Raw genomic sequence first — 27,650 nt, 5'->3', positions numbered from 1 at the left:
GTCCGATGTAATATGGCGTCATCCGAGAGTGTCCAACGATGGCCGTCTTTGTGTTTTTTCAATTTTTTCTGTTTTTAGTCGTCTTGATGGTAATATGGTGGCCCGAGTCCTTACGGGTCCCAATTACTATCGATGCTAGATTTGCATCGAAATATAAAATACGTGTAAAGTAGAAAGCTTTAAGAAAATGACGACACAAAATTTACGTGGTTCAACAACTTGTCTATGTCCACGGAGTCTGATATTTTATTAGAGTAGAGTGTCAAATATCCCCTTACAAATGTGAGAACGATATGTATTTATAGGCCTTGGGGGTTTATCAGTTGATGCAGTTATGCCAGTTCCTAAGACAATTTAACCGCCTCTTGTAACCTCCTGTTGTAACCGCTCATGCCTAATTGTAACCGTCGGATAACTGATATGTCTTGAAACTACTTGAACTATCAGATAAACTGCTTCTGGATAAAGCTCTTTTGTCTAGGAGCTGTCAATCTTCTAGAACCGTACTGACATGCATACGGAGTGTGTAGTAATTTGCTCCACAATTACTTAATTTATATGGTAACTTAATACAATTAGGTCTATGAAAAAAAATACTAAGAATATGTTATTAAGGAGTTTGAGGTTTTTAAAGCCTGAAGGCAATGACAACCGAATGTAATATTAACATTGTTCTATAGAGAGGAAGTGAATGGGAGTATTCAACTTATAAAGCTTGGTTTACAATATTTGACCTAACCCTCTAACACCTTGAAAACCCTTCCTTAAAAATGAGAGTTTTTATGGACAAAACCCTACCCTAAACCTAAAGGTAAACTTTAGTCATACCCTTACATTTATTAAAGACACCCCATCAATTGATTTTTATAAGGGATTGTCAACTTAAGTTGGGGTGTTTTGACTAAAGTTTACCAAACCTAAATGAATTTGTACTCAGGCTGGGCTTGGATAGGGTGATAAGCTCAAAGCATCCGACCCCGCCCAATACTTTAGGATCAAACTTTTCTTCCAGCCCAGCCCGGCTCGATCCCTTGTGATCGCCTCTAGTCTCTTCTCCCCACACGCGATCTCTCTATTACACTGTTTTCCTAAATCCGAGAGTCTCTGTGCGTCTCTACGATTACGATCCAACGGTCTGAAAATAACAAAGTTCCTTATGCTTGCCGCTTGTTTCGTAGGGTTTGAATCAAAATCGCTGAATAGAAGAGATCGATTAATAAGCCTAACTAAGCCATGGTAGGTTTAGTCTTTGCGTTATAATCTTCTTCGTTTCCTTATATGCTTTGACATTCAACAGAGATTTTTCTTCTTTCCTTTTCTTTTTGGTTTGTTGTTTGTAATTATTAAAGTATGTTAATTGGGGTTGAATTTTTGATGAACAAAATTCTTGTTTTGATGAATCTGTGGACAATTTTCTCTCTTTTCTTTCCTTCTGTCTTTGGGATGGTGTTATTATGTTGTCATTACATGGAAGGGAAACTCTTTGTCATGGAAAGTCCGATTACCGGAGCCCTAATTGTTTAAACTGGGTGGTTGATAATGTTTATGTTTCCTTAAAGACCATTAGCCCTTTTTTCTTCTTCTTATTATTATGCTTTCGGATAATAACTTTTCTAGGTTTTTGCTGATGATTCCTTTGATTCTACAGGCTGCTAAGATTCTTGCCAACGTAATTGTGGCTGGATCTGTTATATTAGGAAGGTCTCTTGCGCAAGCTTACCGCCAAGCACTTGCAAGTAAGTCTTTTAATTTCATGTTCAGTATTTCATGATTCTTAGTAGTCAAGCTTCTTGTTCTCAATGAGTTCTTGTATTTTTATTTCTCTAATTGGTCATTTTTAGTGTCCGTGCATTTTGGTCCATGTGTATGCCATCCTTGAGTTGCATTGCTCTTGCTACCTTATTTTTCTGATGTTGTGGTATTGACTCAATCTGGGGACAACATGGCTGCTTATTCACAAATAATACAGCTACAAAAGATTTGCAGAGTGTACTATTGGCACTTTCTTGGTGGTGCAGTAAAATCGTCTTTTCCATTTGAAAATGATACATGCCGGGATATCAAATTTTTTTGCTTAGGGCATAATTGGGTTCCGAAGGATGGTTTTGGATTTAAATTTCTTCATTTAGTTCTAATAATTAGCTCATCGCCATATGACCATAAGCCTCCAATCACCGTCTAGAGCAATATCAACAGCTGATTCTGGGGAGGGAATTATTTTGGCTCTTCTTCTTTACCATATTCCTCGTGGGTGCACAGTTGGACTTCCAAAACTTTCAAGTTTACATGTAGTAGATTCTAAATTGTCCCCCTGAATATATTTTAGCCAAAAATATATTGTTATATATCTTGTGAAAGGTACCAAATCAACCAAGAAACAAATCAAAGTATGTCGAAATTACATTCACTAGACTTGCAACCAATAATTACTGAAGGTTTCTTTTTTTTGAGTATGAATAGATGATGAAGCCTTAAATCCCTTATTTTCAATTTACCTGCAAATCGAATTTATGGACTCAATAGATGTAGTTATAAACAGTAGTGTTTCACTGCATGTTGAACGGTTTGGTCCATCGAAGCCGCTACATTTATATGTTTTTGTTTTTAATATTGTTGCTTCATATGTTCAAATAAATCCATATCTATATTCTATCAGATTTGGTGTTTGTCCCCCAAGTTAAATTCCCGGATCAGCCACTGTTGCTAGATTCGCTGCATCAACAACAAAAAAATGAAGTTGACTTTGATATCTTGTTCATTAATTATTGTATGCAACGTTACTAGATAAAATCAGTTTATGTTGTACCTAAAACAACTCTTAATCCACTTATTTCATCATAAATATCTTCTTTGGACTCTAAAAGACTAATATGGGAGCTCATCAAAGTGTATTTGAGATGTTATGAAGTTACCCGTAGTTGATTTTTTTCCACAAGTTCTATCACAAATAAAGAAGTTACCTCCTTTTTTTTTCTGACTAAAGTTCTTCTGCGCCAAACAATTTTGGAGCTTCTTCACTTTGATGTCTTGCTGTTCTGATGTTTCAGTATATCTTTTTTTCTTTCTATCTATTTGTCATTTGATGATTGAGAAGTAAAGCAAATTTGTTTTCTTTTTTTTTGGCTAATGTTCTTCTATGTCTTCTTCACTTTGATGTCATGTTATACTAATATATAGTGATTTCTCATTGATTTGTTTCATCAATAGGGTACTAGTATCTTTCTACTGGTAAGTTAAAAATGGTTATACAATTTGCTTTTTTGTATGTTGTTGCGGTGTCTTCTCGCTCATTAGATTGCTATGAATTGAGAGTTGCGATTGTGATCTTATTGTTGGCTCTTAACCTTCCAACATATGTATAACATCTATCCAGGATTTTGAGTAGCACAGATATTTTAGGTTTTAATTCATCTCATTCTTAATAATGCTTACACTGTCGTATATTTGTGTGTGTCATAACATTATTGCTTTTGTTTATCTCAGCAAGTTTATAATCGTTTTGAGTCATTGTACTTTAGCTAGTAAAGAAAAAAGGTGCATGCTTAATGGAACTCTTTCTTGTTTTTAACTCTTGTAAATGATTATATTTCAATTGCACACCCGGGTACCCTTTAGCTTAGTTATTTTGCTTTGTAAAAAAAGTGAAAGTCTTGCTTATAGAAGTTGCGGATGCCCTACTAGGCAATAATGCGAATAGAGGAGTATGAAATCTTATTACCGGTATCATTTAGCCATAGAGCATTAATTGTTGCCTTTTTTTTATTGAGTTATTTAGTCACTCCAACTACTATTTCTTTTATTTTGGAAGACTGGTTGAGTTTGATTTAGAAGTGTGTTTGCTCTGCTTTCTGTCGAATCATTCTGGATTGTGCAAGTGTGCGAAGCAAAAACGATTCCAGAAATAGCTAGTTTTCCTTTTTTGTTGCTCGAGATTATGGAATTAATGGAGAATTTTTAATGACCATGAAACCGCCATTGATCTTTTCATAAATAACTGGCTTACCACCTTAAAGTTTTGGGTTTCTAGTTTCTATACTAATTTCATTGATTTCATCGGCTTAGCTGATCTGCAATTCTCTTTTTTGGGTTGGACAATTTTAGTGCCCCTTTAATAAAATGTTTCCCTTATGCAAAGAAAATAACTTGGTCTGTGAGCTCCATTTTTGCTTCATTTTAGTTATTACATTCCCTTAAACTGCTAAAATCCATGGCCATACCAATGGTGATGGTACTTCAGTTGTTGCAATTTTTGTCCAATTCATATAAAAATATTCAAGTCTGGTTCAATAGAGTTTTACATATTTTTTTCTCTGTATAGTTGCTTTTCCTTTTCTTTCCTTAGCCCATCTTTTGTAAACCTGCTGGGTAGTTTAGATATGTATCTTTTGGCTTTTAATAAGTCTACTGCTCGACCATTTGTGGATATAAAATGTAGAAGTATAAAATTTATCGAATAATATAAGCAATGAAGTTAATTCATAAACCGTGCAGCTTCATTTTAGGGATGGTTGTTTGATCATCTCTTACATGGTGCTTTACACAGATGCTTCAAAATCTAGAGTTGCCCAAGAGACGATACAAAACACCATTCGTGAAGGCAGCAAAGTCATGACAGAGCAAGAAGCTCGACATATTCTTGGTGTTAGTGAAGGAACTGCTTGGGAAGAGATATCGAAGGTTAGTGATTATTATCTCGCTTATCTGGACATCTATGCCTGTATTCATAGAAAGAAACGGTAATATTTGGTTTCTAACTATGCAGAAATATGACACATTATTTGAGAGGAATGCCAAAAATGGGAGCTTCTATATTCAATCAAAGGTTCATAGGGCTAAGGAATGTTTAGAACCCGTCTACTGAGCCAACGGCGAGGGTAACCCTAGTTGAGGGTTTTTTTTCCTTAATATTATTATTATTATTTTTAAAACAGAATATATTACTACTTTCTCATAATGATCTTTGTAGTTTGTTTTGCCTTTTGTGTTCCTTTTTCAGAATGCCAAATGCATCTTAAAGGCTTGTATTGTATGTTGAGTTTAGTAATTTGTTGGTTGAAATTAAAATAATAAAATATGTAAGCTGGAGTGAATTGCAAATTAATATACTTGTATTGGGATTTGGTAATGAAATCTACATTTGAAAATGATGTAGAAGGTTACCAAATGCTCAATAACACTTGTACTAAATAAACATATGTAGTTCAATATCTTACCAAAATGACTTATGGCTTTGAAAAGAGTTATTTAATGTAAAATTGGCTAGGGGTGGCAAAACTCTGTCCGGTTTGAATGATCGAATCTGTCCGATCCAGTTAACATAAGTTATTTGTCTGAAATCAAGGTTTACTTATCCAGACTCTAACTCGAATTTGATTATTGTCTGATTTACTTGTTCGAGTTAGAGTTGGGACATGTAAATATTTTGCAAACACATGATCTGGTCCGACCCGAGACCGACTCGCAACTGATTTTTTGCCATCCTTACCGGTACCGAATGAAGTTAGAATAATGTGTGAAGTACACTGATTTGAACCTGGGTTGGGCCCTGATTTGGGCTTGGACTCGTAATTGTAAAGAAAGCGTCCAGAAAATTTCCAAGAAGACGAAACAATATTTCCTTGTCCAATCAGAACCTCGCGATATCCCTACGCTCATCTTCCTTCTTGCCACGTGTCCCCTCACCTCTCCACCCGTTCCTTCCCTCTCTTCCGTTTATTTTTTTGATTTGTCTTATTTTTTCCTTCACTGTTGTCTTCTTCTATCGCACTCCCAACTCGCAGACCACAAAACCACTCAACCTCTCTCTCTCACGCAAAAAACCGATGAAAAACCGGGTCTGATCGGTGTTTTTTCCCCGAAACTATCCTCTAATGGCTTCTACTCTACCTGTGCCGCAGTTCACATTCCTCTCTTCGCAAACCACTTGCAGAAGACGCCGGGTCTCTCTTTCTACTACCTCGCACTCCGTACTTCATTTAGCTACATTTGACAGTAGATTTTACAGCCTCGGGCTTCGAACTAGGGTTAAAGCTCTGAAAGAAGATGGAGCGGTTGTAGTGGAGACTGAATTAGCTGAAAAGGTTAATTCTATTGAATTCAGTGGCAATGGTTCTGCGGCTTCTCCTAGTAGTAGTGGTTACGGCTATGATGGATCCGTTTTGGGACAGGAGGTTTTAGGGAGCAGAAACGGAGGCAGTAATGGTAGCTTGGTGAAGTATGTAAACGGAAATGGTGTTCCGGCGAATGTGGTGGTTGGGGAGGTTGAAGTTCCCGAGGCGAAGGAGGAAAGGAGAAAGAAGAAGCTTGAGGAGATTGGAAAAGAGGACGCGTGGTTTAAGCAGAGCAGCCAGGAGCGGGTTCAGGTATATATTGTGTGCTATCTCATTTGGTTACAATTCACTGAGATTAATGCTAATTTTGGCATCAACACCTAGCTCAGAGTGCAAGTGTGAAATTTGAAACTGAATTTAAATTTTGATGTATGAATGATATGGTAGGTTGAAGGAATTATTCGAGTTTGATTATGATTGCACTTAAATGAATCTAACTTGACTGACGAACATGTGGGTTAGTGGTAGAGTTGCAGGGGGGCAACATAGAGATCACAAGTTCAATTCCTGCAAATAGTTTCTCTATATATTATGTGAGGTAAGGTCCGTGTACATGATGCCGCCTTCCTAGACCCTGTTCACTGCTGTAGCTTTGTGCACGGGTGTTGTTTACCTTTTTAAAATGAATCTACCTTGAAATTTTCCAATTCTAGCTAAAATGTGGTGTAAGTTATCTCTCTCTTAGTTTGATATTATGGAGAAGAATGAGTCTCCTCTTAGGGAAAGGAAGTCTGTTTTTTGTCATGATAGAAAGCTGTTGAAAGAGATATCTAAGGGTTACATGATTTGGCCGGTTTTTAACATTCTTTTGGCAATTTGTGGTCTTGCAGGTTTCTGTTGCCCCTGGGGGCCGTTGGAGTAGATTCAAAACCTATTCAACAATACAAAGAACCTTGGAAATATGGGGTTCTATATTAACATTTATCTTCAAGGCTTGGTTGAACAACCAGAAATTCTCATATCGAGGTCAGTTCTTGACAGGCCAGTTTTTTTAGTAGACCGGAACATCCATAAATTTGTGCCTTTGGTTATTTTTGTGATGATAGCATACTTTGCCTGTATACTTTTAGTTTTTTGGTATCATATCAACAGTGCTTTCTTATAGACATGACTTAGAAAAAAATGCTTGTAAAAAAAATCCAAAAGAAATAGGAAAAGGATGACGACAACTGTCGACATATCTCAAGGTTCAGTTATCAAAGCTTAGCATGGCTGAGGAGAAGAATCAGCTATGCCAACCTCCCATGGAAACCAAATTGGCATTTCTTGCTCCTCAATATCAATTGGCATGAGAGGAATTTCATATGCCTTTTCTTTGCCCTTACTGTTTTCTCCTGATGCTGTTTGACTATACCATATCATAAACTGTATTCTTTGAAAATAATGAAGTTAAATGCTCCCCAACGTCATCTTCAAGGTGGGAAATGGGAGAAAAGTTAGCTCTTGACCTGGTGGATTAGAGCAACTACATTAAGAGTTCAATTTCTAAGATTTTGGGAATTTATAGAAATAAGAAGGCCCTAATGAATTATTCAAGAATTTTTGAATCGTAAACTTTCTTGGAACATCACCTTTGAGAGGAATGCTATGGACTTGGAATTGGATGGCTTAAATATGTTTTGGAATTTGCTTTATGTCCACTCACTCATTCCAATTGGGAGGTTACTGCTACTTAAAAATGCTTCCACAAGTGTCAATTTTGATGTTAATTGTTATAATGGGATACTTTCTATGAATCTGGAGAGCATTGGCCGTGAAGAGAATTCCCTTGGAAAATCATCTGGAAAACAAGAAAAGACAGCAGAGTGGTTTTCTTCAATTGGACAGCTTTTTTTTTGGGGAAAATTTCAACCATTGAGACTTTTCAATAAGTCAGTAGAGTGACATTGCATAGATGTTGTTACCTTTGCCAGGAAAAGGAAGAAATCATTAACCACTTATTTCTTCATTGCAGTTGCTCGGGGTTGATTCTCAATTATACTCTTTAGTTCTTAGCTCCCTCATGGATTGTGGTATATTCCTTCGACAAATAACTTATAGGATTGGTCTATTAGATAATTTCAGTAGCTATCTCTTAGGGAACCTGTTAGGAAAGGAACCCAGAGATTTGCGTGGGGTGTGAACGTAAATGGAATCTATCTAGACAGTTGGCTCAGAAATCCCTCCTTTTGGATTTCCGAAAGTTGTACTTCTCATGAATGTTTGTTTTAGATGTTTAAACCTATCTTCTCTCTCTCTCTTTTTTTTCCTATGTGACTTTGTTTGATATAGGTAGTTTTGACCTCCTTGATAACAGTGTCCTTTATCATTCAAAGCCACAAAAGGCCAGATGCATTCACTTACGCTGTTGTGGTGGCTTGTGGGTTTTGTGCTTTCTTTTGCTAAATTTTTAGTATAATTGCAGTTGTATGAATGATTTAGATTTTAGTGTTTTACAGTATCCTGTCCAAAAGACTATTTCTATACAACTGGTCCGTGCTCTCTATTAATGTATATTGTGCATTTTTCGCCTGTGAGGATATATAGATGGCAACCACTTATTCCATGTACAGAGTTTTAGGTGTGGTGATATGGTTGCTACCCAATTGGTGGCTTGTTTTCTTTGGAAAAAAGGATAATCTGTCACAAATTACCTTTGTGACGACCACCTTTTTTTCTTTAGTTTTCATTTTTGCGTTCTTTTTACATAGATAAGTTTTTTGATTATAATGTTTGGCAACTCTTAAGTTGCCTAATATCGTAACTCGCATCTAGTAAGAAATTTGGAATAAGGAATCACTTGTAGTAAAAATTATATTATTATATATCCTAATATGCTCTGTAAAAATTATTTTAGTTTTCATTGTTGTGTTCTTGTTTCACAGATAAATATTTTGATTGTTAAAATGTTTGGCAACTCTTAAGTTGTCTAATATCATAACTCACATCTAGTAAGAAATTTGGAAATTTTGAATAAGGAATCACTTGTAAAAATTATATTATTATATATCCTTATATGCTTTGCAAAAATTATGTTAGTTTTCATTGTTGTGTTCTTGTTTCACAGATAAATATTTTGATTGTTATAATGTTTGGCAACTCTTAAGTTGCCTAATATCGTAACCCGCATCTAGTAAGAAATTTGGAATAAGGAATCACTTGTAAAAATTATATTATTATATATCCTAATATGCTTCGTAAAAATTATGTTAGTTTTCATTGTTGTGTTCTTGTTTCACAGATAAATATTTTGAATCTTTGATTGTTATAATGTTTGGCAACTCTTAAGTTGTCTAATATCGTAACTCACATGTGGTAAGAAATTTGGAAATTTTGAATAAGGAATCACTTGTAAAATTATATTATAATATATCCTCATATGCTCTGTACTCATAACAGAAGATTTATTTTATTTTTCGTCTTTATCTATCTCTACAAATGTAAAACATATAACTCAATGAGGTTGGACATCTGATACTTCCGGACCAATGTAAATTTTTTGACTTGTAAGCATATTTTCTCTTGCTCTAAACTCTTTTTTTTTCCTGCCATTGTCACTGATCTGCCGTCTATGATATTAAGACCCTTGATTACAATTACTGGCTCGCCTACTTGTTCATATTGCTCTGTTTTGGACAAATTGCTTCCACAACGAATTTATGTAAGCATTTTCTTTTGCTAGAGCTTAGATGCCTCTTCTTAATCTGCAGGAGGAATGACAGAGGAGAAGAAAGTCTTAAGGCGAAAGGCCCTTGCCAAGTGGTTAAAGGAAAATATATTGAGATTAGGTCCTACATTTATCAAAATTGGGCAGCAGTTCTCTACGCGAGTAGACATTCTTGCTCAAGAATATGTTGATCAGTTGTCTGAACTTCAGGTATAACTATTCTTTTAACTTTAAATCTTCATTAGGGAGGATGAATGTCATTGGTTTCATCTGTAATTGTCTGATTATCTGATATTCAAGCTCATTGTACAGAAGAGAGAAGTCAGAAATATTGACAATTTTATGGATTTCTTGTATCCATAATTTTCCTTATGTAGGGTTCGCTAGATAATGCTGTTTTACTCAACTTGGTTTATAGTTGACTACCCGCTTGCTATGTTTCACATCCTCTCTGTTTATCATGGTTCCAGAGCGCTATTTGTGATGCTTGTTTCGGAAAAAAAGATTATGTAACTTCTCGTGCTTTTGGTGAATGTTTTAAATCAATTTTTTTGAGGTGTGCTATATCTTTGGGAACATTGAAGTGACATATTGTTAAACAACTCCCAAAAATAAAATTATGTCTGTCCCTCTACAAGAAACACTAACATAATGAAGAGGAAGATTGTCCTGGTAATTGCACAGATGGAAACTTTCCCTGCAACCAAAGAGTGCGGAACTTGGGGAGATTCAAACCTAAGACCTCCGAGTTTGTGGCTGGTTCCTTCCCTTCTCTTTTCATTGAGCTACCCTTTTAGGGTCATCAATTATCATCATCAAAGCCATTGCCCCAAAGAATCCCTCAGAGAGAGAAATATATTGGAAACCACTTGGATCTTCTTTTGCCATTTGTTCCTATATAGAGCTAGTCAAATACCAGATACAAGAGATGAGAGAGAGGAAGGGGAGAGGAAAATAGGATTGTATTTTATTAGTTAGTCTAAAAGCCGTAGGTTACCACAACACATATATTATCTCACATACTAAGAACGATAACTAAGTAATTAACTAATAACAACTCTAGCAGAGGTATACTCTACAAAACCTATAGAGTGTGCATCCTTTCATGTTTCTTCTGTTTATGTCTCTTTAGATATTCCTTATCTCTCTATCCCTAGAAATGAAGACAGGTCATCAATTATCCCTTGAAATAGAAGTGCAGAATGATATCTGTGTATATCTACTAAGTTGTTTTTATAGCTGTGTATTGGCCATTATGATATCATCCTTTATACTGTCTCTTATATGGGTACATTGATGTATAGAGTTGAGAAATGCAAATAAAAAAACTAAAAAGAAATAAGGAGACCAAAAAGGATATGGGTGACAGTAATTAGGAAGTAGGCATTGACTTTAAAGGATTAGGTAAAAGTGGCTTTGTATAGGCACAAATGGCGAAGGAGAATACATTTAATGAATTCTCACTTCTCGTATGGATTTATGTACCCAACCTAACAGTGTTTGGGATAAAAGCTTTGAGATGATGTACTGACTACTATGATAATAACCTCTGATATTTTGTGGTCTAGTAAATATGAGCTTATAATACACGTGGACATGTGGCTTAGTGGTAGAGTTGTAGGGGTGCAACCTCGATGTTACATGATCAATTCCTAGAAACAACCTCTTCACATATTATGTGGGGGTAAGGTCTGTGTACATCTTGTTTGTCCCCGAACCCGCCCACTATGGGAGTCTTGCACATGAGAGTTGTTTACCTTTACCTTAATATTAGCTTATAAATACATTGAAGCCTCTGAACTAGATAAAATCAAAATATTTGTTTCAAATCGTCATACATTCATTCTAAAAATTCTGGAATGTGGTGAAAATTCCCTATGTAAAGGGTTGAAAGAAACGAGGACTACTTCCTGATGCTTGAAGGTTTCAATTTACATTTTTGTTGACGTTGTATTGTTTATATGCTAATGTTTTGGCTCCTCTCAACTAAGAGCATGCACATGTTGCAGGCACAATAATTCAATTGAAATTGTGCCTCTGAAATTACTGTTGTTTTTACAATCAAGACATAATATTGTTTCCCATTATCTTTTGGGGTTATTTTGCTGATGATGAGCCTAACCTTGTTTAGAATGGAGTAGTTAAATTACCTGAAAGGCATCTTCATCGGCTGTTATTATCCAATTATTTCTTCTGAATTGGAGATTCACAAGGGCATGACTGATCTTTTTTTTATCTTACACAGGATCAAGTTCCTCCCTTTCCATCTGAGACTGCCATGTCAATAGTTGAAGAGGAGCTCGGAGCTCCCCTAGGTGATATATTTGATCGGTTTGACTATGAGCCAATTGCTGCCGCTAGTCTCGGTAATCTTGGGTTTTCTTCTATAATTTTTGGTGACTTTTTGCGTGGATATTATAGCTTGCAGAAAATGTCAAATCAGTACCGTTTTACAGGTCAGGTCCACCGAGCGAGACTTAAGGGACAAGAAGTTGTGGTTAAAGTTCAAAGACCTGGACTAAAGGATCTTTTTGATATTGATTTGAAAAACCTAAGGGTTAGTTTACATATTAGTATTAGATTCTATGCTATTGTGCCATTGCTTAGTTCTCTAATGAGGTTTTTCAATTATATTCTCATTATGTCTAACTATCTTTTCCCTTTCTATCTGCATACAGTTTCATTTACTAGATCCCGTCTGGTGTCTCAGATTCGTTGCATATTCTTTTCGAGTTGATCTCAGATTTCAAAAGTCTCTCTCTTAATTATAGCACTTTTCTTCTTTAGATTGAAAAGAACCCAAAAGAGCAGTTGCTTATATATTTTTCCCATGATATATTAATATTTCAAAATTTTCTCATTTACCATTTTTACTTTTTTGTTATTAAGCGTGTTATTGCAGTTTCAGTTATTGTTCATACCCCACTTCATGTTTCAGAAGAAACTGGTTTACACAACTTTTCTTTACTATGCTAAGGTGGTTTTTGATGTGGTGTCGTGTATCGTCCATAGAATTATTTTTCCTCAATTGTTTTAATTCCTTTGTTTTGTATATTTATCAAGTGGTTATTAATTGCCTGATTTGAGTTCAGGCTCTGAAATATGATATTCCTTTTGTAATTCTTATACTGCTGAAAATATTTGTTCCACACGATATCTTGAAAGGCGCTTTATGGAAGCAGCTTAGACCCTCTAATGCATTTTGACACATCAATTATTGTTTTTTTCCCAGGTAATAATGGAATATCTTCAAAAAATTGACCCAAAGTCGGATGGCGCGAAGAGAGATTGGGTTGCTATTTATGATGAATGTGCAAGTGTTCTATACCAGGTAATGCCATTTCCTCTGGCTGCCTCATGATTGTTATCGCTCATTCAAAGTACACGTTACACTACTTTAACTACATGTGTGATGACCTCTAGTATACACAGTGAGAGATCCCATCAGGCCATCACCAAATCCTTCATATGAGTTCATTCCTTTTTTCTTTTTTTCTTTTTTTTTTTCCTTCAATTTTTGATTCCTCTAATGCTGTCCATAAAGTTGAGGCACATAAGATTGGCTATAAGGTCAACACGGCTTCTTAAAGTTAACATATTTTGGTTTATTGCTTCTACCACTCCTTTGCCTTTAGATTTTATGTTTAGAGATTTAATTTCTACATGCCAAGCTATTGCAAGTATCTCCTCTCTTTTTCTCCGTAGGTACTCCTGGGGAGCGCAAAACAACGATCAATTATTTTTGAAAATTGAAGTTAACCAGTCAATTAACCCCAAACTGCCGTTGTTTGGAATGTTTCTAGCACTCAGTCATTCAAGCTGTTAACCAAGCATGACCATTGACAATTTTTGACATCTACAATTTTGTAAAAATTCGTTCACCTTGGAATTGCATTGTACTATTGTTGTCTTGGAATTTGAAATTAGTTTAAAAGGAATCTCAAAATCTTAATACCAAATATTGGGGTTAGTTACACAGATCTTAAGTGAAAACCTAGTTGGAGTCCAATGTGTGCATTATATTTTTCCATCCTATTCAATCTAAGGCAACACTCTACTGTCTCCTCTAATCCTTTCACATGATTGAGTATTTTTCAACCTTCATGCTTTTCAAAATTCATACTACTTGGAGTTCCTCACCTTCTTAATAAGTTATATAAGAAGGCTCAAAAAGATGGCTCTAAGTAACTGCAGCCCAAAGAAACAAGAGACCGCAATACATAACTAAATAGAATGTACAGAATAGAAGGTTTAGTGAGAAGAAGAAAAGGATCACATCTAGCCAAATATATTTAGGATCTAGAACATTGTTACAATGTGAGAGCGAAAAATTTAGTGGTGGAGATCCATTTTCTGAAATATTCTGCTTCCCTTTTACTCGAACTGCGCCTGTTGGTCATAGAAAAGCTCCTTTCTGTGACTTGAAGAAAAATAAAGAAGACACCCTTTATGGTGTTCTAGTTTTCCAAATCCTCTGCCAAGGAAAATTAGAACTGCCCGGGTGATTGTGCATGATCAACTCACGATAATAGGATTGAACAATGTAACTATTGTTTTTGACTGAGGGCCCGGCATAAATTATAAAATACTCAGTATTTTTTTATGTTTTTTGCTTTACTTGAAATTTTTTTATGCCTAATGGATACTACATGAATCTCTTTTACACAATTCTTGATTTATTTGTTTGTAATAACAATAGCTCATATGTAAAATTTTCAGGAGATTGACTATACCAAGGAAGCTGAAAATGCAGAACTATTTGCAAGTAATTTCAAAGACATTGAATATGTGAAAGTCCCAACGATATTTTGGGAATACACAACACCCCAGGTCTAATATAATATCAGTATAATTTTTTCTCTTTGAATAATTCTGTATCATGTTATTTGTGCATTGATGTAATTTCATGTAGGTTCTAACAATGGAGTATGTCCCTGGGATCAAAATAAATCGGATACAAGCTTTAGATGAGTTGGGTGTTGATCGCCAAAGGTAAAAGCTACCTTCTTGCTGGTTACCCTGGTGAAATTCATCTTGATATGTGATGTCTGAATTTATATAAAAATTCACTCTTTATCACTTGCAATTATCATGATCCTTTCGCTGTGTTTGTCAGGTTAGGTCGATATGCTGTTGAATCTTATTTGGAACAAATTCTGTCTCATGGATTCTTCCACGCTGATCCTGTGAGTGTTTATTATCACTCTTCATTTTTCTTCCTTTGGTTGGATATCAGTTAACGGCTCTGACAGAGAGGCTGGTGGGGGTCTTCTCAGGATCCAGTTCTAATACTTTTGAGGATATATACTTGTATTACATATAGGAGAGTTTTTCTTATGCTTCAATAATTCATGGCTTCTCAATTCCCTCACCTTTGTGTAACTAGAGCATTTTTATTATTAATTCTTTTCTCTGTAGCATCCTGGAAATATAGCTGTTGATGATGTCAATGGTGGACGGTTAATCTTTTATGACTTTGGAATGATGGGAAGGTATTTAAAGACATTTGTACTTTCTAATATTCCTGATAATATGATATATATTCTTTTTTATGCTGTGTCTGTCCCTTTAAAATAATTGTTCTGATTTGACATCATGCAGTATCAGTTCAAACATACGAGAAGGTTTGCTTGAAGTCTTCTATGGAGTTTATGAGAAGAACCCAGATAAGGTTGCTTTACCATGTTAGGTTGTGAGATTGGTAGTGGTTCCTATAGTCTGCTGTGATTACCCCCAAAAATTTTACCTTGGTGCAGGTTCTTCAAGCAATGACTCAAATGGGTGTTCTTGTGCCCACTGGAGATAAGACAGCTGTCCGACGGACAGCACAGTTTTTCCTTAACAGGTGCTCTTGGTGATTAATGGCTGGATTTTGTTGCTTTTCTGTTGTTTTTAGTTGTTGCTGACCAGCATCTGAAGCTTACAGTAATTGATAAATGTCCAAGGTTCTAACTTGCACCTCTATGTATGACCAAATGGACATTTATGTTTGTTTCTCTTATTTCATAAGTCTCTGTCCAAGTATACATGGTGAAGAATAGAACATATTATGCTCATTGATTAGTGATGCTAATATATACAAATTCATATATATTAACCAAGCAAAGAAGCAAGAACTAAAATGAAATTCAGTTGTTCGAATAAGTCCAAGAACTGGGGTCTTATATTGGAACTTTTACAGTTTTGAAGAGCGTCTTGCAGCACAAAGAAAAGAAAGGGAGCTGGCCAAGCAAGAACCTGGTTTCAAAAAGCCTTTGACGAAGGAGGAAAAGATTGAGAAAAAGAAGCAACGCCTTGCTGCAATTGGTTAGTCACTGTGTGATTTTATTTAAGTGTTTTACTCTTCTTGAGGAGATTCACAAATTTTGCTGGAGATTTCTGGTTTTTTATTCACATGCATAGTCTACTACTTTTTGGCATAATAATTATAATTTTTGAACAAAAAGTGAGATTTTCATATTCTATTGGTCTATTGTAGTTTAAAATCAACTGGCTGTCCACATTCTCTGCCTTTGAGAAATTGGCCTATCCTCATTTGCCTTATTTGCACTTGTTCACTGAGAACATGAGATTCTTGCTACTCACATTCTTGCATTCTCATAACAGGGGAGGATTTATTAGCCATTGCAGCCGATCAACCCTTCCGTTTTCCGGCCACGTTCACATTTGTTGTTAGAGCATTTTCAGGTACTGTAATTAATTTCTTGCGGAAAGTTTGGTTTCTTTGTGTTTGTTCATATTATCCTTAAAGTAGTAATTTTTGTTCTCTGCATTTCTGCAGTATTAGATGGCATTGGCAAGGGCCTTGATCCTCGTTTTGACATTACTGAGATTGCCAAACCGTGAGTGTGGCTTTATAATTTTTTTCTAAGCTTTGTCTGCATTATGTTCTTCAATATCTGACATCTCTTTTGTGCTATAACCACATAGCTATGCATTGGATCTGCTAAAATTCCGGGAAGCTGGAGTTGAAGTAATATTGAAGGTAGATACCATAGTCCCATTTTGTGTTTTTGCGTATTACATTATCATTTGATGCAAATCAAATCCTATTATATTGCAGGACTTCAGAAATAGATGGGATCGGCAGTCCCGCGCTTTCTACAATTTATTCAGACAAGCTGACAGAGTCGAAAAGCTTGTTGAAACTATCGAACGATTGGTAGAGTTCTGCTTTTCCATTAGAATATCAAATTTTTGCATGGGATATTATTCTTCTGGTTCTAGATTGTTGTGACTTGAAAGCTTGAAACTCCATCTAACAGGAGCAAGGTGATCTGAAGCTACGGGTTCGAACTTTGGAGTCTGAGAGGGCATTCCAGCGTGTTGCAGCTGTTCAGAACACAGTAGGGAGTGTGAGTGTAGTTGATCCTTTTAAATTAACTATTTCCTTGATTTCTTATGTGTGGCTAGGTGTGTTGATGATTATCTGGGATCGTAATGGATACTAGTTCTTGAGGTGCCGTGTGATCTCTTGAAAACTGAAGTTCCTCATTAGCTCTGAAGCTTTAGATAACATTTCCTGATCATTTATATTTTTCAGTACTCTTATCAATGTTGTTTGGTTTCATTTTGTAGATTAAGTTAGCGCTAATGTCTAGTTTTTATCCCACGGCTCAAGGATCAAGATCCCTATCATTTACTGTAAACCACATTAATTGGCAAATGGCTGAATGCTGTGAATACTAGTCCCAGTACTTTTAGGATTTTCTTGCGTTTTCTTTCACTGATGGACTTCAAATATAGTCTTACTGAAGATAAACTCTGTATTTTTACGTTGGGGGTGACCTTGCTAGTGAATTCCTAAGGTAAATAACGTTGAGATGTTTGTGTTACCAGTGATGGGTCATGGGTGTAAGAAAGAAGGAAAAGGCAGGGAAAATAATAGGGAAATGGGGTGGGGAAAGGGGTTTCAAGTTGTCTGTAGAACAATTAAATTTAACTTTTACCCATAAGACATGCTACTTATGTCAATATGTATTCAAAAGAGTTCATTGTCCGTGTCCTTTGCATTCACAGACACTTAACTATGGATAAATATATTGGTCAACTTTTCGTGTACACACATCTAGGTGTGTCTCCTTTCATACATGTTTTGGGAGTTGAAGCATCTCATTCTTGTGGGTATGAGAAACACACTCAAACTCATGTCAAAAGCTCAAGGTTTTGGATGATTAGTCCATTTTATGAGGATGTATAATATAACAGAAAACATATTTGAACTATGGACAGGAATCTACTCGTTGCTCATCATTTTCCTCAACTGATTGACAGGCGGTAGCAGCCGGAAGCCTAATAAACCTGGCAACAATTTTGTATCTAAACGCCATACGAGTAAGCTATTTAACGTTATTGTGCTTTGTACGCATCATAATTTCCTGGTCCTGACTTTTAATCGCCGTTTTAATTTATCTTATAGGTACCAGCCACTGTAGCGTATGTATTTTGTGCATTCTTTAGTTTTCAAGTTCTCATTGGCATTATCAAGGTCAAAAAATTGGATCAAAGAGAGAGGCTGATTACAGGAACTGCTTAATCATTTGGTAGATACCGTAGTTTAACTGTAAGTCCACTACTCTATTTTTTCAAGCCATTTTTATGCTGTTTAGCACAAGTTATTAAGAAACTGTTTTCTTTTTCTTATATTCCCTTTGTACTTCAGTATTGGGTTTAGGATCTTGATCTTAGCCAACATAAAATTACCTATACATCTTTGTCGGATATTAAGTGCGATTTCTATTATATTAGTACTCATATAAAGCCGTATTTTTTCTGACAGACAAACTATATAGTTACTGCGAATGTTCCACAAAACTTTTGAGCTCGTATTTGACCTTCTCATTTCCTTTTCATTTATTTTTGTTCTTTTGTCTTCATCATTTTTTTTAATGTTCTATTTTATCTGCAATTAGTTGTTAGCAATTTTCTTCACCTAAACCTTTAGTTTAATATGCTGCGCTATTCATTTTGATCGCGCCTTTCTGAAATTCGTGGCTTCTTTCAGCAATTATATAGCTTTTCTTTTTAGGCTTGTTGCAGATTCAGGTTGGAGCTACGACTCCCCCATGGCTGTTGAACTGTCAGTTCCAGAAGTTAAAGGAGCATCGAGGGTACGCCTTTTCTTACCAATGTGAACCAACACTTTCGGGCTTGTGGAATTTATGATGAATATATTGCACTTGGGTGGTGTTACACTGAAGTCATGCTAGTAGTTATGTGGTAGACAACTTATGCTCATCTGGGTGGCTGAATATCCAACTAGAGTGCTTTCAGCTCCATTTTTCGCCCTCAATGACTCTTCATCTTAAGTCAATTTTTTGCTACATTAGTGCAGAGTCAATATTGTTAGTGTTTTGCCTCCTTCCCCTATAATTCCGGAGGGTTGCATATCTCGGTATAATAACATACAATACATATGGTATATGCATGTATGTTTGTATGCATGTATTGATTTATGTACGTTTGTATGTATATGCTGTCCTAGTATTAATCAGAAACACTACATGTCCATGAACTGTGCATTCATAACATGTCCATAATTAGGTGGCATGCCAACTAGATATTCCGACATGGCAATTTCAAAAAGATTTGTTATCCCTCTCTTTTATCTCTCAAATATTCCATCTCTCTCCACTCATCCATAATATGTCCTCTCCCTCTCTGCTCTCTCCCTCTCCCTCTTCACGGGATGCTCCTCCATGGGTCAAAATGGGGTTTCTTCCTTTGGCTATCATTTTCGTCAGAGCTTGGCTGGAAATGGTAGCCCTCTGTCCGGTGACTTGTCTGGTACCAATGGTGTGACGAACCGTCGTCGGAAATGGTCGGATTGAGCTAATTTTTACGGTGATACCCAAAACTTCACGATGTGATTCCAGTTGACTGAGCGGTCGTTGGAGGCCTCGATTGGATTCCACTCTTTGTCAACTGGGGCTTCTTTTGGAGGTGGTGGTGACCGAAAAGGTGGTCGGATGACGAAATTGTCATCTTTGGCCATGGTGGAATTGTTGATGATGATGTATATCTCTTGTTCTTCTTTTGTTATTCCACACATGTTTCTGTATGGCAGACTAATTCTGCAACAAATTTCTTCAGTCAATGCCTTATTAAAATCACCAGTGAGTTATTACATTGACATTGTAATTAATTACATTGACAATATAATAAGCTATTGGTGATTAAACTTGGCATTGTTTGCTAATTAAGCTTGGCAATAGTTCATTACAGATTGAATGTGACTAGTTACCTTGCCAATATAATAAGTCACTGGTGATTACTTGTCATTGCTTGCTTATTTGGTTCACCAGTGCCTTATTACACTGTCAATATAATTAATTACAATATCAATATAATAAGCCATTGGTGCTTTCTTCATCTTTTTTCATATCTCAAATGTAAGATTTGTGTTTTTTTTTTGCTTCTTGGTTGTTAAAATCTCTTTGTTGACAAATGAATCTCACAAAACTTACAACGAATTGCTACTCCATTTTTGCTCCTGGATGTTGTAGCTGAGATAAGAAAAATAGAGAGGAGAGAAGAAGGGGAAAAAAAAAAGGAGAAGAGAGAGAAAAAGAGATAAGAAAGAGTAAATTATTAAGGTCCACCATCATGAAAAGAGTAGATCATTCACCCATTTTAAGTAACTGTATGAAGATCATCATAGTCTTTTCACAGGGGAGCATCTAGAGTATATTTTTTAGACCCGACGATGTTTGATGGGATAGATAGAAGGGTGGAGTTAAGGTCCCCAAGAAAGAGGAGAAAGAGAGAAGAAAGAGAGATTAAATAGTAAAAGAAAAAAAATGAAAAGTAACCTTAAGAGAGAGAGGTGGGAAAAATGAGCAAAAGTGTGTGAATCATTTTGTATTAAATGTTTTTAATATAAGTGGCATATTAAAATTACAAACACATTTTTTGTTTGAATTATGTAAAGTAGATGTAAAAGAGAACATCAGCAGTGCAGGGCAGTTTGTGGTCACCCACTATATGACTTTGACTTGCAAATGTTTGACCTTTTTCTGACAGAAATTCATCAAGCCAAATCAGTAGGCAGAATCAAAGCAAATACCAGCATGGTATCCTTAAAGATTGTCTGTTTGATTGTGCTATTTGAATATTTGAAATTACTTTTTCAACAGTAAATTGATTAGTTCGATATGATCCCTCAAAACCCATTATTGGGCATTTACCAGAAAAGTGGAAAATTAAACTGTGGAGATTTTTCAAATAATTTTTCCCTAATTTAGGAAGATTTATTTATGGAGAAGTAATATCCCATTACTTTTGGAAGTAAAATGATTGCATTAAGATCTACAACTATAGCCACTTTTGATACTAATTTCTTTAATAAAAGGTCCTCATAGGCTCATACTTGCCAAATATTCCCACCCCCATCTCTTCACTCTAGAAATAAACATTTGACCTTTTAATCATATATACACGTTAATTACAAAATAATATAAGTTTTATTCCGCATTGTTAGAATTCATAACCTCTTCTTTAGTTATGGAGAGTGAATGCACACTTTTTTTGTGGATACTATTTTCGGCATCCATAATTACATATGTAAATCAATCATCATTAAAACATAATCTTATTATTCCTTTCATATAATTTACCACATATTGTATTTTTACGAGAAAACACTCTCCTCACACATACATATCAAATTATCAATTTAAAAAAAAATAGAGAATTAGTATTTAGTAGTAGATGAGATTAGAGAATAAGAAAAGAGCTGAAATTTCTGTGTTTGTGGATTTGACGATATATATAATATTTGAAAGAAAATTTTGTATGGTGTCATATTCTGTTTAAAAAATAATAAGGGAAAAGAAAAAAAGGGAGCATCTGTGTGACGAAACCAAAGAACACATACAAGATAACGAGGGTGGAATTTACAAATATCGCAGCTTGTCCTTTACAGACTGTACTTACTCAGCCACCAACCAACACTCTCCACCTGACCCCTAAACCGCCATTTTTAACTGATTTTTCCTTAACACTACTCTCTCTCTCTCCTTGGTTTCTCTCACTAAAACAACCCCGTACACTCTCCTCCTCCCTTCTCTCTCTCCCCCTGGATTTCGGATTCTAGGGTTTCGCGATCCATACACGCACTTTCTTTCTCTCAGGCACTCACGCAAATGAGTCGTTAGGGTTAGCTTCTGCATTGACGCTAATGACTGTCACTGTTACTGTCACTCTCTTCTTTCTCTTTCTTTTTCTCTTTTTCTCCGTTTCTTTTGCTTCTGACTCGGAGCTCCATGCCCTTCTTCAGTTCAAGAGGGGCATTGATACCGACCCGCTCGATAAAGTGTTAGGCTCATGGACAAACTCCGCCGTCTGCCAGGGCTTCTACGGCGTCACCTGTGACGCCAACACCGGCTCTGTTATTGGCATATCCCTAGATGGCCTTGAACTTTCCGGTGACCTCAAATTCTCCACTCTTCTCGGCCTCAAGTCTCTCCAGAATCTCTCCCTTGCCAGAAACCACTTCACTGGCCGTCTTGTCCCGACATTGGGGTCACTGTCCTCCCTCCAGCGTATCGATCTGTCTGACAACAAGTTCTACGGCCCGATCCCTGCCAAGATTTCGGAATTGTGGAACTTGAACTATCTGAATCTCTCCAAAAACGGCTTCAGCGGATGGTTTCCGGACGGGTTTGGGAATCTGCAGCAGCTGAGGGTTTTAGATTTGCATTCAAATCAGTTTAAGGGCGAAATCGGGGAAATACTTTCAGAGTTGCGCTATGTAGAGCATGTTGACTTGAGCTTTAATCAGTTCTATGGAGAGTTTGGGGTTGAGGCTGAGAAGGTTTCGAGTTTGGCGAACACTCTGCATTTTTTGAATTTGAGTCATAACATGTTGAGCGGTGGGTTCTTTAAGAGTGAGGTTATTGGTTTGTTTAGGAACTTGGAGGTTCTGGATTTGTGCGATAATCAGATTGGCGGGGAGCTCCCTTCTTTTGCTGCTTTGACAAATTTGCTGGTCTTGAAATTGGCTAACAATCAGTTTTACGGGCCTGTGCCCGAGGAATTGTTGGAAAGTTCAACTCGACTGCAGGAATTGGATCTCAGCGTCAATGGCTTTACTGGTAACGAATTTGACTTCTGATCTTGTCTTGTTCATATCAAAAAAGGATTTCATTCCATTGTGTTGATCAATTGCTTGGCTCTGACGGTTTTTCTTTTGAAAACTTATTCGTATCTTCTATCTTAAATTCATCCCAAATAAATACTGTTCCATTATACCCAAATGGAATTATGTTTGTTGGTCCACCTCTATTAGGACCTATATGGGGTAGGTGATATAGTAAGATTTATTGTGTAGTAGTCATGATAAGCTTTTGCAGCAAATTCGAACTGTCTTTTCAGGGACCTATTACAAATAATGGTTGTTTTTCGTTGGTGTTGTATATGATTTAGATTATGGAAGATCTCTTTTACCCTTTACTGTTTCTAATTTTTCTTGCCTCTGCTGTATAATTGGCAAAATGAGTCTGCAGAACATTGTATCTGTTTTTTTCCCCTTTTTCTTGATTGTAAAATCAAACTGGTGTTTCAGGAATGCAACTACCTCTAAATATTTGAAGTATCTCCTTTGTATTTATATGTAATTTCTTGCACGCATTTCTCTATTTTGCCATGTTTGATAGGGTGGCATATAAAATATTGCTGTATGCTGATAATTTAAAACCATTTGGAGATTTTTCTTCAATGTGCTCATACTGATGTGTTCCTCCAGTAAATTAGGCCTTTTGTGAGCAGCATGTCTGCAGATATTTCCAATATTACAAGTTGGATAAGTCAAAGATCATTAAATGGAACTTCTGGTTAAATATCAATCCTGCTACCAGAAAAATTCTTATCATTCTTAGTTTCTATTCTCATAATATTCTGGGTAAATATAGAAATCAACTTTTTTTTCTTCTTCTTCTGAGTGCTTGTGTTTGTTTTGGTTTATCTCTATGCAGTGTAGATTGCTAGTTATTTTCTTGTTTGCTAGTCTTGTTTTGATTGTGGGTCCATACGTGATTTATTTGTGTGCAATGGGGTGTTGTTGGGTTTCCATATCAGTTTTACTCTATCATATTTCTGGCCCTGCATTATTTGGTTCAGTTATTCTTATTTGGTTTGGTTTGAAGCTGCTAATTTATTGTCTGATAATTTCTATTGCCTGTCTATAGGTTCATTCCCTGGAGTCAACTCTACGACTCTGAATGTTCTTAATCTTTCATCAAATGGTTTATCAGGAAGTTTGCCCCCTGTACTGAAAAGTTGTCTAGAGGTGGATCTTAGTAGAAATATGTTTTCTGGTAATATCTCTGTGGTGCTCAACTGGGAGAGTAATTTGGAGGTTCTTGACTTGAGTTCAAACAAGTTATCCGGAAGCTTCCCTGACATGAGCTCACAGTTTGAAGGATTGAGTGCACTCAATCTTAGGAATAATTCTCTTGTCGGTGCCCTACCTTCTCAACTAAGGACCTCTGCCAAATTGTCTGCAGTTGACCTCAGTTTGAATCAGCTTAGTGGGCCTATTCCTGGTAGTTTTTTTTCTTCAATGACCTTGATATACCTGAACCTCTCAGCAAATCGCTTTACAGGGCCAATTCCTCTTCAAGGCTCTCGTGCAACTACATTGTTAGTCCTGCCCCCTTCTCCTCTGATGGAGTCTCTTGATCTTTCTGGTAATTCCTTGACAGGTGTATTGCCTTCAGACATAGGTAATATGGGGAAGCTCAAATTGCTGAATCTTGCAAATAACAACTTATCTGGACAATTACCTAGTGAATTGAGCAAATTAGGTTACTTGGAACTGCTTGACTTATCAGGCAATGAATTCAAGGGTGAAATCCCTGCTAAGCTTCCTTCTCGCCTAAGAAAATTTAATGTCTCCAACAATGAGTTATCTGGATCTGTTCCAGAAGACTTAAGAAGGTTCCCTGAATCTTCATTTCATCCTGGTAATCCCTCATTGAACTACCCTAGGACACCAACTAATGCAGCTATAGATGATATTCCTATGAGAGGAAAACATCATAACAAAAGCCGTAATATCAAAGTAGCTATTATTGTTGCATCTGTTGGAGCCGCTATGATGATTGTTTTTGTATTACTGGCCTATCACCGGGCACAAATTACAGAATTTCATGGAAGAAGTTTGTTTGGTGGCCAAACTGGGAGAGAGGCTAAGGTAGGGAGATTTTCACGACCAACTTCAATGAGTTTTTCAAATGATCACTTGCTCACTTCAAATTCAAGATCATTATCTGGGCAGGCAGAGTTTGCACCTGAAATTGTTGGGACTGTTTTACCCACTGGAGGAGCCGGTGCTGGTTCTTTGAATCCTAGTGTGCTAGATAGCCATCCCATAACATCTGGCAAGAAGTCCTCCCCCAGCTCCCCATCATCATCATCACCCCATTTCATTGAGGCAATTGAGCAACCTGCCATGTTGGACGTGTATTCACCAGATAGGTTAGCAGGTGAACTTTTTTTTGTGGATGCTTCTTTGGCTTTTACTGCTGAAGAGTTATCACGAGCTCCAGCGGAAGTTCTGGGCAGAAGCAACCATGGAACCTTATACAAAGCTACAGTAGATAGTGGACATATGTTGACTGTAAAGTGGTTGCGGGTAGGACTAGTCAAAAGTAAGAAAGAATTTGCTAAAGAGGTTAAAAGGATTGGCTCTGCCAGGCATCCAAACATTGTTCCAATGCGAGCATATTATTGGGGCCCCAAGGAACAAGAGAGGCTCCTTCTATCAGACTATATCCTGGGAGATAGCTTGACTTTGCATCTTTATGGTAAAAACCTTCAGAATTTACTTGTGCAGCTTGTGCTTGACTTTTCTCCATTTATTTTGCTACAACTTTTTTGTTCCTTGCCAATATTTTTAAAGATATGGGTCACTTTTTGTTTGTACTTGTTGATAATCTAAGTTTTCAACATTTGTTATGTCAAAATATATTTTGGGTTTCACAGATTTGACTGTTATTATTTTGTAGCATATTTTCTTTGGTCATGTTCAGCTAGGTGACAGTTTTATTCAAGTCTGGTGTATCCTCAGTTTAATGACCGCTGGATTTGTTTTCGTACTTTCTTCCCATTTCTCCAAATGCTATTGTGTGACATATCCAATTATTTTGTATTGAAAAACTATTTTAATTTTTTTTGGGACAAAATTTGGACATAGTCTTACTTCCGCATTGGTTGTCCTAGATCAGATTAAATAGAAATAGGGAAAAATATATAATAAGCCAAAACGTTCCTGTGCTGTGATTTAGGCACACAATACCTGGATGCTTAAGATTACTGTGTTGTAAGTTAACGATGGAAATAGATGTCTCCGTTCTTGGATTAACGCACCTTGAATGGCATCAAGTTCCAGACACCTTATCAAGTTTATGCCTTGTTGATAGATTTGATGTTTTTATATTAAAGGGATTCAAGATAATTGTTTGCATCGAGATAATTGCTATATCTACTACCTTTATTGCTGCCACATATGTTTCTTTGGTGTTCGGCCCTTCAAATGCTTCTTGTTGTGTTCATTTCTTGGGCAAAAACCCTTCAAAAGCTTCCAGGGACATGTGGTTTTGGTTCATGTTGCTTGATTTACATGTAATTTGTACAGTTGCATATGGGGCAGTTTTTTTTGTTTTAAATTGAAATGGGATTTTCTTTTAGTCTTATATACTCATCAAAATATAATATGTTACAGAGTCTACCCCTCGGAGACACCCCCGACTTTCTTTCAGCCAAAGGCTAAAGGTTGCTGTGGATGTTGCACGGTGTTTGCTGTACCTCCATGACCGAGGCTTACCCCATGGAAATCTCAAGCCTACAAATATACTTTTAGCACTCCCTGATTATAGTGCTCACCTAACCGATTATTGTCTCCACCGGCTGATGATGCCAGCTGGCATTGCCGAGCAGATACTAAATCTGGGAGCACTTGGATACCGCGCCCCTGAACTTGCTGCTGCATCTAAACCATTCCCTTCATTTAAAGCTGATGTTTATGCATTTGGAGTGATCCTGATGGAGTTGTTGACCAGAAGAAGCGCGGGTGACATAATATCAGGTCAATCAGGGACTGTTGATCTTACAGATTGGGTCCGATTCTGTAATCGAGAAGGTCGGGGAATGGATTGTATCGATCGAGACATTGCAGGCGGGGAAGAACACTCGAAAGCTATGGATGACTTGCTTGCCATCTCACTTGGGTGTATCCTCCCTGTAAATGAGAGGCCTAACATGGGAGAAGTTTTCAGGGATCTCTGTTCAATATCTGTTTAAAATTTTGTACATGCGTCTTGGAATTTATTTTTGTTGTTCCTCGACACAATTGTCAGTTCTATTTTTTTTTTCTCCATTGTTTTCTTCACTTAATTGGTTTCCAGCCTTTGATTTGCGGCTGGCTATCACATTTATTTTTCCTTTTCTTTTGGAAATTCTTCTTGTAAAGTGACAAGCAATCCATTTTTTGGTAGTGTTTTGGTTGATGTTAAATCCAAAGGGATTGGGCCATTCTTTTCGTTCTCAATGTATATTACCGACCAACAGAAGAATTGGTTGTTTGTTGAAATGGTAAACTTAATCATCAGTTAGTCGTAAGAAGGAGATGAAGATCGTGAGTCCAGATGAATGTTTTTAATATTACGAGATGGTGAACTTAATCATGAGTTAGGGTAAGCGGGAGATTGAGATCGTGAGCCCAGATGAATGTTTGTAATATTGCAATTTGCGATATGGTAAACTTAATCATGAGTTAGCGTAAGTATGAGATTGAAATCGTGAGTTTAGATGATTGTTTCTAATATTACAATTTGCGAAATCAATTCTAAATCGTGAGTCCATATGAATGTTTTTAATATTGTAATTTGCGAGAT

The 27,650-nt window shown here is 36.5% G+C and overlaps 3 protein-coding genes across 4 annotated transcripts; all 3 read left to right on the top strand.

Annotated features, from left to right (window-relative positions):
• Window positions 1-1,055: 1,055 nt before the first annotated feature.
• On the top strand, window positions 1,056-5,164 carry LOC119989790 (mitochondrial import inner membrane translocase subunit PAM16 like 2-like). Its single transcript, XM_038835495.1, has 4 exons — window positions 1,056-1,236; window positions 1,649-1,736; window positions 4,544-4,677; window positions 4,763-5,164. Exons 1-4 carry the CDS (start codon window positions 1,234-1,236, stop codon window positions 4,859-4,861), a joined length of 324 nt encoding a protein of 107 aa, XP_038691423.1. The 5' UTR covers window positions 1,056-1,233; the 3' UTR covers window positions 4,862-5,164.
• A 545-nt stretch (window positions 5,165-5,709) lies between these two features.
• LOC119995411 (protein ACTIVITY OF BC1 COMPLEX KINASE 8, chloroplastic-like) lies at window positions 5,710-19,350 on the top strand. 2 transcript variants are annotated; one of them, XM_038841892.1, is made up of 21 exons: window positions 5,710-6,362; window positions 6,941-7,076; window positions 9,800-9,966; window positions 12,002-12,122; window positions 12,213-12,313; window positions 12,989-13,087; window positions 14,476-14,586; window positions 14,669-14,748; window positions 14,873-14,942; window positions 15,175-15,248; window positions 15,358-15,427; window positions 15,513-15,601; window positions 15,938-16,062; window positions 16,363-16,443; window positions 16,538-16,598; window positions 16,687-16,741; window positions 16,820-16,918; window positions 17,022-17,111; window positions 18,031-18,090; window positions 18,176-18,319; window positions 18,785-19,227. In XM_038841892.1, the coding sequence occupies exons 1-20, from the start codon at window positions 5,871-5,873 to the stop codon at window positions 18,290-18,292; spliced, it is 2,298 nt and encodes a 765-aa protein (XP_038697820.1). In that variant the 5' UTR covers window positions 5,710-5,870; the 3' UTR covers window positions 18,293-18,319; window positions 18,785-19,227. The 2 variants fall into 2 exon arrangements, with proteins under 2 accessions (XP_038697820.1, XP_038697821.1); XM_038841893.1 differs by having other exon boundaries at window positions 5,871-6,362; window positions 18,796-19,350.
• Window positions 19,351-21,676: 2,326 nt separating this feature from the next.
• On the top strand, window positions 21,677-27,300 carry LOC119995280 (probable inactive receptor kinase At5g10020). The gene is made up of 3 exons (XM_038841737.1): window positions 21,677-22,850; window positions 23,943-25,562; window positions 26,480-27,300. Exons 1-3 carry the CDS (start codon window positions 21,935-21,937, stop codon window positions 27,055-27,057), a joined length of 3,114 nt encoding a protein of 1,037 aa, XP_038697665.1. The 5' UTR covers window positions 21,677-21,934; the 3' UTR covers window positions 27,058-27,300.
• The last annotated feature ends 350 nt before the right edge of the window (window positions 27,301-27,650 follow it).

The sequence above is a fragment of the Tripterygium wilfordii genome, chromosome 3, assembly GCF_013401445.1.
Source record: "Tripterygium wilfordii isolate XIE 37 chromosome 3, ASM1340144v1, whole genome shotgun sequence".
NCBI classification, from domain to species: domain Eukaryota; kingdom Viridiplantae; phylum Streptophyta; class Magnoliopsida; order Celastrales; family Celastraceae; genus Tripterygium; species Tripterygium wilfordii.
Note: the sequence above shows the minus strand (reverse complement) of the source record. Positions and strands in the feature narration are given on the sequence as shown.

Coding starts and splice junctions, on each gene's coding strand:
- LOC119995411 (XM_038841893.1), top strand. CDS start 5,871: ATGGCTTCTACTCTACCTGTGCCGCAGTTCACATTCCTCTCTTCGCAA. Junction 16,742..16,819: donor GAGTTGAAGTAATATTGAAG/GTAGATACCATA, acceptor ATTATATTGCAG/GACTTCAGAAATAGATGGGA. Junction 17,112..18,030: donor TTCAGAACACAGTAGGGAGT/GTGAGTGTAGTT, acceptor ACTGATTGACAG/GCGGTAGCAGCCGGAAGCCT.
- LOC119989790 (XM_038835495.1), top strand. Junction 1,737..4,543: donor TTACCGCCAAGCACTTGCAA/GTAAGTCTTTTA, acceptor TGCTTTACACAG/ATGCTTCAAAATCTAGAGTT. Junction 4,678..4,762: donor CTTGGGAAGAGATATCGAAG/GTTAGTGATTAT, acceptor CTAACTATGCAG/AAATATGACACATTATTTGA.
- LOC119995280 (XM_038841737.1), top strand. CDS start 21,935: ATGACTGTCACTGTTACTGTCACTCTCTTCTTTCTCTTTCTTTTTCTC. Junction 22,851..23,942: donor CAGCGTCAATGGCTTTACTG/GTAACGAATTTG, acceptor GCCTGTCTATAG/GTTCATTCCCTGGAGTCAAC. Junction 25,563..26,479: donor CTTGACTTTGCATCTTTATG/GTAAAAACCTTC, acceptor AATATGTTACAG/AGTCTACCCCTCGGAGACAC.